The 15,376-nt window shown below is 42.1% G+C and overlaps 1 protein-coding gene across 1 annotated transcript in view; it reads left to right on the forward strand.

Moving 5' to 3' along the window:
* Window positions 1–15,376, forward strand: part of fbn2b (fibrillin 2b) — a 123,043-nt gene that overhangs the window by 16,085 nt on the left and 91,582 nt on the right. The window contains exons 3-4 of the mRNA XM_034080825.1: window positions 6,062–6,144; window positions 6,943–7,044. Of these exons, the coding sequence (XP_033936716.1) occupies window positions 6,062–6,144; window positions 6,943–7,044 (185 nt within the window). The remainder of the gene's footprint in view (window positions 1–6,061; window positions 6,145–6,942; window positions 7,045–15,376) is intronic.

Genomic DNA, 15,376 nt, shown 5'->3' on the forward strand with positions numbered 1-15,376 from the left:
TCCTTCATATATTCACATCCCCTCGGTCTGTAACGGTGGGAAACCTGCAGCGCTTCATGGAGAAATAGACCGGGGAAGACGTGGGGTTCACTGCTCATTAAGTGCTGGAATGCCGCTCCATGCATTTCTCAAGTTTTCTCGGAGCTCAGTTTTTGCCCCAGAAATTCAACCCCCACTAAGGGTCTGGCCTCTTCTCGCTTTTGCTGTTCTCTCTTTTTTCGTTTCCATATCTCCTCTCCCCACTCCTTGTTCCTGCTTCCTCCTCTTCTCAACACAAGCTTGTTTTGTTTTCCCTCCCACTGATTCCCTGTTTCTTTTCCCACCGTCCCATCTTCCCACCCCCCTCACACCATCCATGTCTTTACACATATTAGTTATTTACTGTAAGTGTCCTCCTCTGTAACACTGCCAACAATCTTATACTAGTTTAGGGCTCCCGCTTTTTCAGTTTCATGTGAGTATTTATTATGCCTGTGCTGCAGCACCTCTTTTCACCCTCTGTCTGAAACCAGAGCCCAGTCTGCTCTGATTGGTTAGCTGGTCGGCTCTGTAGTGATTGATCAACCGCTTCAAGATGTCCCGCCCCTTAGCCTATCACAATGGATTGGAGCTAGGGCTGCTCAATTAATCGTATTTTAATCGCGATGACGATTATGGCTTGCAACGATTACGAAAACAACGTAATCGAATTAAAACGATTTTTTAAATTATTAATTATTTTTTTAATTAAATTATTATTATTTTTTTTGGTTTTTCAGTTGAATTCTACTTAAAGTTCAGGGTAATCAACTGTTAAAAACATACTGTTCACATATTTCTTTTCAATAAATGGATGTTTTCAAAGTCAATGAATAATCGCAATTTAATTTAATCGCATTTAATAATCGCAATTACAATTATTGACCCAAATAATCGAGATTATAATTTTTGCCATAATCAAGCAGCCCTACTTGGAGCACTATCCAATAGAAGCATGTAAGTAAAGTAGACCAATGATTTAAGCAAAAACCTATATACAGTAACACAGTACAGGAAAGGGGATGTAATACTTTTCTCTTGATAGACTGCAAGTGTAAGATAAGATGACTATTGGCTGCATCGCCACACTCTTCTCCTTCACTCTGTTTTTAAGTTGAGCAACCATAACGCTTTCTAAAACAAACCCTCTGTGGATCTCCCGTCTTCCTGTTTTATTTTTAAACTCTACCTGTGTAAATATCTGCTGTCTGCTTGCCCACCTGTTTGTGCGTCCCTCTGTCTCTCTGTGCCATCTGGTAATGTGATTGGAAGTGAGCTCTGCTCTCCATCCATCAGAGATTCAAAGCCCAGCTGTCATCTCCCTGGTGACAGCCCCGGGGCTTCTGCGATACGTCTGCTGAGGAGGAGAGGAAGGTCATCGGTTTCACACAGAACTTGAGAAGTTCATCAGGGCTAAGAAACTGCAGGCCTCGCTCGGTTTGGTTAGGCCTTATTAGGCCCGGATCACTTTAATACTGCGCTTCCATTACAGTTTAGGAACTGGAGTGGTTACTATAGTAACGCAGTGTAGGCGGAGCCGTGACGTCATCTTCAATGAGCGCCCCAAAAAACAACACAGCCGTTAGCTCTTAGCACTCAGAGCTAGTGCTGCGTACCTGGACTCACATTCAGGTTCAGGTCCGGACTCAAGTCCAGAGGTTCAGGTTCAGGTCCGGACTTATAAGTCCGGACCTGAACCCATGGCTTGTGTCAAGTTGTGCGAGTAACTAAAGTGAACTTATTGTGAGCTAATTATCAATTGAAATTAACTCATAAACAACTCAAATTCAAACTCGTCAGGTTTATTGTGCTCCCTTCCAACTTGTGTCTACATTTCTCTAAAAAGTACAAATGTAAAAAAAAAAACTTTTTTCCACTTAGTCTACAAATGACTTATGACAGCAACTACAGTGAACTACTACAACGTTCAAACATTTATTTCATTTACCAAACTAAAGTAACCAAACAGTCCCTGAGCTGACTGAGCCTAAATCCCTAAAACGTTGCTGAAAGGTAGAGTGTAGAGTAGACTATACACATTACACTGTTACACACCTACTATACAGTATAGGCTACACTGTAGTGACTGTACAGTCAGAGTGTACTGTACTGTCTGTACACCATGTCTTTTCTACAACTCTACATGTTTACATTATACAGTACATACTACATACATAGTGATGTACATACATACTGTTAGAAATTAAAATCAATGTTGATATGGCGTAATTTTGAATTAAATACACTATTTAATTTAAATCAGTTTTATTCTGAAAATCCGGAAGTTCACACTATTTACTTAATACTTTTATTATGAAAATTCTTCACTTCCGGTTAGCATTAGCATGGGGCGAAATGCTACGTCTTCAAACCGTGAATCGAAGGTGAAATGACATGTGATGTTGTACACTGAGCACACTGGGATTAGCACTCATTTATTGACACTGAATAACGTTTATCAGGGAATGTTTAAATAACCACAGACACCAGATAATACGTAAGTGCTAGTTTTTTTGCGAGTCCAAGTACCGGTTCCTGACGTTCCGGTTTTAACCGGACTTGAACCGAAACTTTTTACAAGTCCAGTACCGGTTCGGCGTACCGGTACGCAGCACTACTCAGAGCTCCTCATATCGGTTCAGAAACTAGACAAAAGTTAAACAAGTACAAACCACAGACTGCCTGTGTCATGGTGAGTACAGTCGCTGGTTTATTTATGTCTGTATAGGCCGTTGCTGTGAGTGTGGACGGGCGGAGCATATATAGCGTTAGCTTAGCCAAGCTACATTTAGAAAGCACGCATTTTAAAAGGTTTTTCGCCTGCCGTCTGTCTGCAGACTTGTCAAAGCATTAATTCATGGTTTTTACTAACCGGTATCAGTATGTTGTTACTTCGGCATCACTTTGAAACGTGTATTACAATTAAATCACGGTCAAATATGTTCATCTTGTTGTAGTTGTAGCCGCCTTGCTACAGTTTAGCATACTCAGCCCGACTCAGCCTGGTTGTTCCTGGCCCTAGAACCACGATTTAGTCGGGCCAGAAAAAAGGTGAAAAAGTAGCCCCGGGCCGAAACTAGGCCAAGTGGAAACGCAACCAAAAACGGGCCCCGCACGGCTCGGCACGCTTAAAGCGAGCGACCCGCTGCAGTGGAAACGCGCCTTCTTTGGGCTGCAAATTCAACCTAAAGCTCAGACTTTTCTACAGGTCAGTTTAGTTGAAGTGAGGCTGTGAAAACAGTTGTAAAAATGTCTAACGTGGCTCTGGAGGGAGCTTTGCAGAGTCTGAAATAATAACTCGGATGATGTCTCCTATGTTAGGCTTCAGACTTCAGATGTTTGACGGACAGTCTGTGTTATAAAACAGGAAACATGGAGTTTGAATGATGAGGGAATTTTACAGGCACGGAGGGTCTAATAAAGTGCTGCTGGGATGACGTATTGTCTCACGTTACACTCGTTCCCCCGATAAAACACAATGGCTTTGGGATTTTGGAGTATAACAGAAGAAAAACAATTATATTTGGAAAGCAGCAGTTTGTGATCCTTACCAGTTTTGTCCAGCACCGTAATCTTCACAAATTCACACTACAAATAGACTTGCCAGAAGTAAGTTAACGTCACCGTCGCTAAGCTAAAGGCAGCTAATGTTAGCCATGATGAGGTTTTATAGACACTTATCATCATTCTTATTAATGTATAAAGCCATTTTAGGAAAGCTTCCACTGTATATATGTGCCAGATTTGCTCCAGTTTGTGACTCTCACAGCCTCAGATCCAGAGCCTGGATACGGGTCCAGGTTCCTGCTGTGCGGACTGAGGCTGGAAAAAGGAGTCTTTTTTATTATGGTCCTTGGTCTCGGAATGACCTTCAATCACGCCTCAAACTGAGGGCACTTGTCTCTATAGCCTGTTTTAAATTGAAGTTGTCTGAGGTCCTTACCACCAGCTGCTCTTGCAGTAATAAGTAGTACCTTTCTTACTGTCCTAAATGTGCACAATGTAGGGACTGCTTTTTCGTCTTTTGTTTTCTTAGTTGTGTTCTCTGTATTTTACATAATAATAATAATAATAGATTTAATTTGTTAGCGCTTTTACAGGTGCTCAAAGACGCTTTACAGATATAGTGAAGGGAAAAGAAAAGGAAGGAACAACAAATACATATATAGTTAAAGTTAAAGTCAAATAATACAAAAACAATCACACATTAAAAGCCAGATTGAAGAGGTGAGTTTTTTGAAAGTGGTGAGGTCAGTGCAGTCTCTGATGGGTACATTACATTGCATTGCGGGTACATGTTTGTGTTATGTGTAACGTTGCTGCCTTCTTGGCCGGGTCAGCATTGTAAATGAGATTTTATCTATCTATCTGGTTAAATAAAGGTTAAATAATTTTTTTTTATCATTCGTCTTTTATACATACAACATATTTTTGATGTCATAGAACAAACTTTAGATGTCTCTAGCTTGTGTCCAGAGATTTCATTTCAGGCCCCCTTTAAATAAAATAAACACTGACCCCAAAACCCAGAAACAGGAAATGCTAAAATGCTAACTCACTTTAGTACTCATTCCTCTAGCTCTCTTGCTTCATAGAAAATGTCTAACTTTAGACTAAAAGTCAATATACTTCTTGAGGAAAAGTCTTCTTGTGTTATAAAATAGGGAATATGAAGTTAAAGAGTGTTAGTTTATTCTATGTGTAGCTTTTTTATTCCTAACGTCTGTGCTTTCAACTACTGAGCGACAACAGAAAAGAGCTAACTAGCTAACACTGCCCTTATTCCCAGCATTTTATAAATAAGCACTGTCTCTTTCAAATAAACCCTATACCCTCGTAAAGGCTTGATAAATAGTTGCCTTTCTCGTTCTTCATCATTTTAAAAACACACAGGGTAATCTTGCATCACTTTAAACTGTCGTAAATGATTTCCATGATCCCTGTTGCAAACAACTTTACCATGAGCATCTGGATCAGGCTTTATCCAAAGTTGTGGTCCCTCAAATCTCAGTCCTGCCATGGGCAAATGCAAACAAGTAACCACCAACACACAGAGGACCACAGCCGCCATTATGCGCTTTGAAAGGTCACTAAGGGTATCATTATTATCACCACACAGTTGGAATCCCGTCAGCTTGTTAAACGGCTTCATGCAGCGTGGACTCACACACACTTCCTTATATTATGTGGACTTTTGCTTTGGGATTGGATGTTGGGACTTTTCCTCTGTCCCTAAATAAACCTGGTTAAAAGTCGTTGTGTAATTATTCACGGTAGATAAAAACTGGGCATTCGTTGGTCAGGCAGCTGTGTGTGTGTGTGTGTGTGTGTGTGTGTGTGTGTGTGTGTGTGTGTGTGTGTGTGTGTGTGTGTGTGTGTGTGTGTGTGTGTGTGTGTGTGTGTGTGTGTGTGTGTGTGTGTGTGTGTGTGTGTGTGTGTGGTTTAACCGTCTTCTCAGAGGAAATCCTTGCGGCTAACTTGTCATGCTAATCAAGCGCTTCATAAGCTATGATGAGTCTTACATCTGTGAAACGGGGTCAAGGGCCTCTGCGAGCTCCAGGATGGGAATGCTCCATATTTTACAGAGAACAGGCGAGGAATTTGTGGGAAAGGAGGATTTTATACATCCTGTCCTTAAATCCATCCTTGAATAAAAAGAAAATGCTGTTCCTCATATGAAAGGCCCCTCACATTTCCTTTCCCCTCCATCCATCTCTTGAGGAGGCTTCATATCAAAGTTTGTTTTGTTTACTTAAAAGCCAAGGCCATGCAGCTCAGAAAGTAACTCAACCGTGTATTTGTTTAGGGCTTTCACTCAAATATGTTTGGGAGGTCTGGGTGAGTATAGTGTGGCTCAGTGGTGTAGTGTGCTGAACTTTGAATCAGGGGATAGCAAGTTCGAGTCCCACTGCAGTCAGCATGTCGTTGTGTCCCTGGGAAAGACACTTCTATGTAAGTGGCTTTGGATAAAAGCGCCTAACAAGTGACATGTAATGTAATGTATTGAATTTGTGTGTATTTTTTTTTTGTGTGTCTCCGTCAGGCCCAATGTGTGTGGCTCTCGCTTCCACTCGTACTGCTGCCCCGGCTGGAAGACTCTGCCGGGAGGGAACCAGTGTATCGTCCGTAAGTTCATCCATCCTTAGATCCTCTTTAATACAAAGCATAGTAGAAGAAAAAAATCACATACAAGGGTGGGATAATGCTGTTTGTGTCATCAGCCATGTTTCCAATCACTTGTTTTTATTCACATGTTTAAGTATTCCATTAGAAACGCTGTATAAAAACGTGAAAATTCCATAAAACGTCTTAAATTGTCGGGAAATGTTTTTATGCTAGCTAATTTGCTTAATCTAATTGTGAAGTTTTGAAAATGTAACTCACATGACTGATTAACTGTTTCTGGTTTTGACCTCTTCTTTGAGGTTTCCAATATCGTAGAAATGGCTAATACCAATTGACAAAAAACTAAATTGTCAGACTCTCCATTTTTCTCTTGAAGGCAAGGCAATTTATTTGTATAGCACAATTCATACATGAATGCAATTCAAAGTGCTTTACAGGATCAAACAGAGAAAACACAATACATTGAGAAGAAATACAAAACACACAACATAATTAATTAAAAGAAAGAAGACCTTTTTTAACAGTTCGAACATTTGAACATTTAAATTTGAAAAGCCATATTAAAAAGAAATGTTTTTAGACCTGATTTAAATGTTTGAAGATAATTAAACTTGTTTGGTTTCTTTCACCAAGATTGTTGATGGAAACAGGCCTAATTTGCATTTCTTTTATAATTTGGCGATATTGCAGAAGTTGGTTAAAGGTCGCTTGATCATTGAATGGAAACACGGCTTTTTGTGTAGGGGCTGAGGACACACAAATAAATGAATCTATTAACTGCTCGTCTCCTCTCTCCAGCCATTTGCAGGAATTCCTGTGGGGATGGTTTCTGCTCCAGACCCAACATGTGTACCTGCTCGAGCGGCCAGCTCTCTTCCAGCTGTGGAGCAGGAGGAGGAGGTCAGTAACTATTCACCGATCACACCTACAGTAACTGAAACTTCCTCCAATAGGAAGCAATCACATCCACCAACCTAAAAAAGGCTGTATATGTATTCCATTACTCCATCTGCAGCTTTTCATTATTGAACTAAGAAAGCAAACAGTCCCTTGTTCCAGCTTCTAAAGTTGAATGTGCCTTTTCTCTGTGTCTTATGTAAACCTAATATTTGCAATATCTCTGAGTGTTAGTTGGACAACACAAGACATTTGGTGATATTAAGCCGGGGTTTGGTCCAAGGAACTACTCGTCCAATTGTCCATGTTTCCTCCCACCAAGATTAGACGAATAATTTTGCGTTGCATGGAAAAGAACTGGATGTTTTATACTTTCATTTGCCCGTGTCAAGGCACCCTGCCAGTTGCTCTCTGATGCAGATGTGTACGAAATGGCAAGTGAAGCCGACTTGTGAGTACTCCGACAAACAGAAATGTTCCACTGCAAAGTTCCTAAACTGGAAAGTAGTACGCCTCCGTCAGGGACCTTTGGGGAGTAAAATAATCCTGATAAATTAGATTAGACCCTGTCCGTGCGGTCCAGTTGCTCAAACGATCCCTAGGTCTGGGGGAAAGTTCACTTGGACTATTAGATGAAAGGTCCAAACTATAGCTGATTACTCATCAATTTGCAAACAGAAAGAAACGCTCTCTATTACAATAATCGTAAAGTAATTTCTCATTCAAAAATGGCCTCTCAAATGTTAAAGGTCCCATGGCCATTTCTACTGATCATAATTCCATTGTTGAGGTCGACTAGAATAGATTTACATTGTGCAATTTTCCAAACTCACATTGGTTTCTCCCTCTGTGTAGTCTGTGTATTCACTCTCTGTCCTAAACGGCTTGTTGGAGCCCCTCCCCTCCTCCATATGAGCCCAGTCTGCGAGACACAGCGAAACCCAGCCCGAAACACACACACACACACACACCCGCAGCCTGGCTGGGAGTTTGTGTGTGTGCTCAGGCTGAGTCCCGCGGTGTGTCGCTGTCTCGTCGACACCTCACAGTGTCCCGTTCCTCGCAGCAGCGAGCCTCGCAACGTCCCGCCGAGTGTGTGTGTGTGTGTGTGAGGAAGTCCGCGGCTTACGTCACAGAACCCAAGAAGTAAACAATGGAAAAAGAGAAATGTCCAACGAGGCGTTCTGGGGCAGCAGACAGGTCTTCTCTGTGTTAGAGTTCTACTCGCTACAGGGTGCACTTTGAGGGTTTGTGGCTGCAGACCGTTCACATGCAGAAAGACCTTCATAACTCAAGGGGACGGGTGATAACCAGAATAGCATGACATGGGACCTTTAAGATTTCTTGTTTAATTCTCATATAAAAGTGAATATCTTTGAGTTTAAAGCTGACAAGAGAAGACATATAAAGACATCTCCCGTTGACTTTGAGAGACATGTTCAGGTTAATCCATAAACCCAGAAAACAAATTGCAGACCAATTGAAAATATTCTTGACTCGCAGTCCTCGCCACAACTAACAATGGAACGGTTCTGCCTGTTACACTGAGCACTTTCCTTCCAGACTCATCCGAGCGCTCGGCTCTTTCCCAAATGTGATGGTTCCACCCTTGTCTCACGAGATCCAGCGGTACTGTAGCCAGTGTAATATCAGCGTGTACAGTGTCTGGCCTGCTCTAACGCCGGCGGGTCACAGGGTTTCTCAGGATTAAATCCTGGCTGCCGAGCCTCTGTCTGCTGGGCTTCGTTACAGACCACTCAGAATGTGTGTGTGTGTGTGTGTGTTTGGAGCGCAGTGAGGTGTTTTACTGCGCATCCAAGAGTGTGAAATCAGGGTTGTCTTAGAGAGATTAGAGCAGTGTGTGCAGGGTTTAAATATGAAGTTAAAACGTGTCGGACATGCAGAAAACAATGTCGTTAAGCCCTACTTTGAGGACATGCAGAGTGTGTGTGGATATGTGTATTAAGTGGCGTGCGATGTGTCGGTTGAGTCTGCCAGACCCTCGACACATGCTCACATTCCTTCAAGCCCGCCAACACACATTTCCTTCTCACACACACTGACAGACGTGCAGATGTACAGACGCTCTTGTACTAACACACAGACAAGACACCCGGCAAACGAACATATCAGCTGGCAGTGGGGTGAAATCTGTTCGAGCAATAAGGGAGGACGACCCTGAGAGGAAGGGCATGCAGGATGGGAGGGTTAGGGGGAGGGAAAGCAGCCTCTGACCTGATCTCCTGCAGAGTCAGTGCTTTGGCTATGAAGTCATGCTTCCTTAGGGGCAGGAATGGCGCTAGAAAGTGAAGTGATAAATTAGAGTTGGAGCTGGATCCAAGTCCGCGTCACACTTGGTGATTCTCAGCTTTCCCCAGAAGGGATTTATGAGTGGGATGGGGGCTTTTTTTAAATTTGTTACAAGTTTGAAGACGGCTACTTTGCGATCTGAATAATCAGTGGCAGCTTTATTGTTGTGTTTTCGTGCTCTGTTAGGAGTGTATCGCTGCGGAAGATCTTCACCTGGCAGTCCTCATGAAGTTCAGAGGTCAAACAGCTTTATGGCCCGACATAAACACGTGGCTATTGGTCAATGCTGCGAATGACCTCAAATAACCGCGGGGGTTAAAAGTTAGTCTTTTGAAACGACGAGTCTCAACAGACGCTATAATTCTACTTACTTATAAAAACCAAATGACCTAAGGGTAACACTCCCCGATTAAAAACGTTGTCATATAAATGCGTCCAATAGTTTCATTTGTTTAAGGTAATAAAGCTTTGTTTTGATTTGAATTCCCACAGAGCAAAATTATGAATGTTATTTTTACAGCATTATTTGTCTGGGAGGCTGCGGGCCAAGTACAACGAAGCACTCTTCCTCGTCGTAGATCTTGTCTTTCCAAAACGCGCTGACTCCCAAATTCAGCTTTTGGAGGCAGTCCACCATTTAACAGGATAATTCGGCGCAGTTGGAAACAAATCGCCGGTCGATGGCGATCCATTTGGGAACGCCAATTTCCTCCGCCTTGATTACACAGCCTGATGCTAGCACCCTGCTCTGCTGGGGGTATAGATAGCATCTGTATGTCGCTCATCTTCCCCGTGGAATGCAGAGGTTTGGATAAATCAGCAACACATTTTACGATTCTCTACATATCATCCACGTGTCTGCCGTTGTTCTTATGGCTGTCTGTGATTTCTTTTTATGGCTCTTCCTGGAATCCTTGCTGTTTTGCCATTAAAGACAGACGTTGCTGGAGACAGACTGGAAGACATCTTTACAGGCTTACGCCCCGTCTACACTACAGGCATCGAAAAATGCTTTCAACGCTTCGCCCATTCACTTGAATGGGGTGACGTAGAAGATTTTGAGTCTTCGCCGAACTGCATTGTGGAGAGCATGGCATGGCTTTGCAAGCATCGTGAGCATCAACAGTTGCGCAATGTTCAACTTTTGATACTCCCGATGTTGGCATCAGCCAATCAAATCCCGTTTATGCAAATCCCGCCCGTACAAGCGCTAGCCAATCAAACCACGTGTAAGCTGGGAGAGCCAGACCGCAGTTAATTTCCTCATATTCCAAACGAGAAATTACGGTAGCAAATCACCCGGTTCTTAACGACCAGACTATTTACCGGGATACAAACCGGAGGAGCCAGGCATGGAGGGAGGTGGCAGAGACAGTCGGTGAAACTGGTAGGTTTTTGCCTGTTTGGGGAGTTTATATCCAGTTTACTTCGTTTTAACATTGCTGTTGCTTTGTATGCCGGGGGCGGGCGATTCATGTGATTGGTTGTTGGTCGCCTTGGGCGCGAGAAATCGCCAAGCTGTCAGACACGCCCAGCTTCAAGATTTTTTGATGCCTGTAGTGTAGACGGGCCGTTACAGAAATAGAAAATATGATGATAACCAGGTTATTACCCGTAGGATATTAAAAAATAAAAGGTAATTCATTTACAGTTACCTAAAGAAAATCTGATTTCTGGTACATTTCTCCAACATTTGGGATTACGAGCCGGATTACAATGTTAGTGAAAGACTACAAAGACCATATAGTGTTTGTTTTAAAAGGATCAGATGTTCTCTGTGAGCTGTGCTGTTCTGTAGGATAATACTTTAAGTGTGAATCTAAACGCTACTGCCTGAGTCTGCTTTATGGTTTCACTTTCTTTGGTTAATCCGATCTGTTTTTAAGTCAGTAGGTGAACCTATATGTTCATAAAATAGTGTGTCTGAGTTTATCTGTGTGTATTAAACTAACATTTCTGTCAGCCCAAATTTTATTTCTGCTTTTTCTTTTATAAAGTGCTCATGAGTTTCATTGATGGTGTATATCAGGGGGGTCAAACTCAAATACACATTGGGCAAAGATAAAAAAATGGGTACTAGTCGACTGCCGGACTGGTTCAATGTTTATTGCAGAACTTATTGAAATGAACGTATTGCACATATTAAACCTGGAACTAACAAAGCTTAAATTATTGCCTATAAAACAACATTAAACATGAAATAATCAGTTGCATTCATTTCTTATGGCTCTATCTGCAGCTTCAGAGTCATTTCTTATGAGTACATTTCCCCACAGGCCAACAACAGCTTCAACAAAACTATTTCCCTCAAAGAGAAAACCAAACATGGCCTGTTGTCGAGAGAGAAAGTGCAGAAGGAAGCATCCATTGAACTCAGTGTGCTGCTCTGATGCTAGCTCAGACACTTGGCATCTCATCTTGGGTGCAAGTGCAACAATGTTTGGGCTCAGGCTCTGAGCGGAGGAGACCCTCAGGATGGAGGGAAGGTGTGCGTGCAATATACCGGCGGGCCAGATCTAATAGGAATTAGAAATTATCCTGCGGGCCGAAATTAAATCCACCACGGGCCTGATTTGGCCCCCGGGCCTCGAGTTTGACACATGTGGTGTAGAGGCTACCGCCTGAATATGCTGACTGATAACATCTCTGAATAGTGGACACATCTTTGTTCCTAAATATCTTAAGTAAAAAACATCTTAATGATATTTCTTTATTCTTGTATTTAATGGCATTGCATTTGATATTGAAGTAATCAGAAACAGAAAGTAATCGGGTAACACATTAAGTTACTGATTTTTTATTTTTTTTTAAAGATAACTAGTAATTGTAACAGATTACATTTTTTAAGTGACCCTCCCAACCCGGGTTATATATCAGTTTCCAGACAACCAGGGTTCACACTGAGACTCATCCTGGTCATAAACACCCTGACACTTTAAGGCAGAGCAGCTGTGCTATAGTGTCATCTTTATAACCTCGTCCTCCATAGCCATAATTAGGAAATCATTACCGCGGACAGTCTTGCCCTGATGCTGAGAAACAGCTGCAGACAATAACCCTTTGGTTATTGACGAGCAGAACGATGAGTCCTGGGAATGCAGAACAAGGACTTTTTAATTAGAAGCCACTTCAATGTAGTGCCATCTCCACCGCCAGGAAACGCCCCGCCCTGTTAGGCATGAGGACCGTGAGGAAATACATGCGTATGATTTACTCAGAAAATGAACGACGTGTGTCAGGGACTAAGTGAGTGGATTGTGAGTTTCATAGAATGGAAATAAATCTTAGTTTTTACGAGTGTTTCCACTCCGCCGTGTGTTTGAGCCGGCGTTAATTGAAAGATTACGGTTCTGTTTAGGATTTGACTATTAGTATTCAGCTTAGGACTTGTTTGGACAGTTTACCCAATTTGCCTTTGGGGGTTTTCCTGCTGAACGCCGAAGAGTTATTCCACAACGATGGAGACACAAATATTTCAATTATGTTATTTCCACATTGTTTCCCCCTTGCGTCAGGCTGGCAGTGTTTTAATGATGTCAACCTGTGACAACACTTTTCCACCTCCTGCTCATCTTGAACTAACATTCGCATAGCCGTGGAAGTTGATTGGAACTTACATTGATTTTCTTTTGCGTATTTTCTACACATTTGCGATACATTTGGATGCAAGCCAAGCTTTGACAGCTTTCTATTTCACTGCGTTGCTCATCCATGCAGAGACTGAGTCTGACATGTCAGTGGTCCCTGAGGAGTGTGTAAACCAGGACGAAACACAGCTATAAAGCTCTTCAGTTTTCCATCACACACACACACACACACACACACACACACACACACACACACACACACACACACACACACACACACACACACTCGACACACAAGCCTGGACTTCCTGTGTTTCGCAGCCTCTCGTAAAAAACACCCAGATGTTAGCAGCTCACCGACGACACTACTACCCGAGCACAGAGGTGCATTGTGGTGCTGCAGAGCTACACCCAACTCCTGTAGCCTGACGTCTGGGACACACACACACTCGCACATCCCCCTACCCTACACGTGCAGCTTTCCATGCACGGGTCATTGAAGCACACCATCTCTCTCCACCTGTGGGGGGAAGAGGTGCCGTGAGGAGAGGGGGCAGAGGCGAGGTTCTCCAGTGAGATCATCTCCTTCTGTCTCCAAATGTGCTTCACTCGCCTCCTCCCCCTTCACCACCTAGTTTCCGTTGCAGAAAAGAAAACAGATGACACCTGGTAGCTTCAATATCTTTCCATCTCTTCATCTTAGTTACATCATATATATAAAAACATATATTATTATTATCATTCTCTGTGATTTTAAGACCCTTACTGCAAATTCTGCAAATTCCCTATGTTCTTGAGCACACGTCATCAAACAAAAACGACTCTCAAAACCCCCAAAATAACCGCATGGGGCGGATTTAATCGCGTATCCGCTAATCACGTGTCTGTTCTATTTAACAAATGAAAAGCAAATACTTTGTTACAAAATGGTATCAGGGTAATTCATTTTATTAAAGTAATGTTTTTAGTTAAATACATTAAATAAGATATGGGGTCAATTAGGGGTGGGCGATATTGAAAAATATATTATCACGATATTTTTCAAGCAGTATTACGATAGACGATATATATCACGATATTTTTTCGTGTCGGTTATTATGGTTATTTTTCTAGTTACTCAACAGTACAAGCACCTACGAGGTGACAGCAACTAAAACAAAAAGGAGTAACAGACCAGAATAGCATTTCAAGCTGGTTTTATTTCTGAAATGAATCCCTGAATGAACAATTCAACATTTTGATATGGCTTCAGGCACAGTTTCTCAGTATAAACATGAACTTTCTGAGGTAGCACTAGCAGTGAACATCAATAAACATGAAAAGGAGGGTAAAACATAACTAAGTAAAACATAAAACATCAATGAGGAAAAGTCAGTGCCAAACAATTCAAATGTAAACTTTAGACTTTAAGTGCAATAAAAGTTATTTTTTTTATAGTTTTTTTTTTTTTATCACGATAGATACGATATCTCTGAAAAAGCATATCGTGGAGACCTAATATCGTCACGACGATATATATCGTCATATCGCCCACCCCTAGGGTCAATACAAGCTCAAGGGATTTGGATGGATGGATGTCTTCAGCTTATATTTGTTATAAAAAGTACAGCACAGTCACATGACCACCGCTATGTTGGACTTGTTAGCAACCTTAGTTTTTAAGACACATAGAAGCTTCAGACGTTTACCAGTGAGGTATTTTAAGATCATATATTACATTACATCACATGTTACTTGTTAGACGCTTTTATCCAAAGTGACTTACATACTCAATACTGTGGGCAATGAAGTGTCTCAGGGACACAACGACATGCTGACTGCAGTGGGACCCGAACTTGCCCACCCTCTGATTCGAAGATCAGCACATAGCCCACTGCGCCACACGCCTCCCTCGTGTATCAGGCAACATATCAGAAACCAGTAAAAACAAACTGTTGACTTAAAGACGAGGGACCCATAGCTGGTAAAATAGTCAATCATTTCCAGCTTTTAGGACTCGTTCCTGCACATTTTATAGCGTTAGCCTCCTGTTCCAAGGTACGGTTGAAATCTTAAAGTTAAACCCGACCCGTCTGCTGTGAGGGTGAATGATAACAGGGAAATAGAGAGGGACGCACACTGACCTCTAAACCCAGCCTGCTCCAGAGTCCCACACGGTTTGCTTTAATTCATCACCACATGTTGCCATGAGACACAATCCAGACAAAAAGTACTTTCTGCCAAATATGTACACGGAGTCTGCCAAGGGTTGCACATGAGAAAGTGTTCTGGAACTCCCTCTAGACTTCAGATGTATTTCAGTGAATTATACCTTACATTTACTGCAAATACACAGCTTTCACCTGCGAGATTCATGCTTTGATTCATGTAATTAAAGTCTGTGAAACACTACATTACCGTATATCCAGTCATCGGGACTCGCTAAAGTCATATTTAGT

This window comes from Pseudochaenichthys georgianus, chromosome 4, assembly GCF_902827115.2.
Source record: "Pseudochaenichthys georgianus chromosome 4, fPseGeo1.2, whole genome shotgun sequence".
In the NCBI taxonomy this organism is placed as follows: domain Eukaryota; kingdom Metazoa; phylum Chordata; class Actinopteri; order Perciformes; family Channichthyidae; genus Pseudochaenichthys; species Pseudochaenichthys georgianus.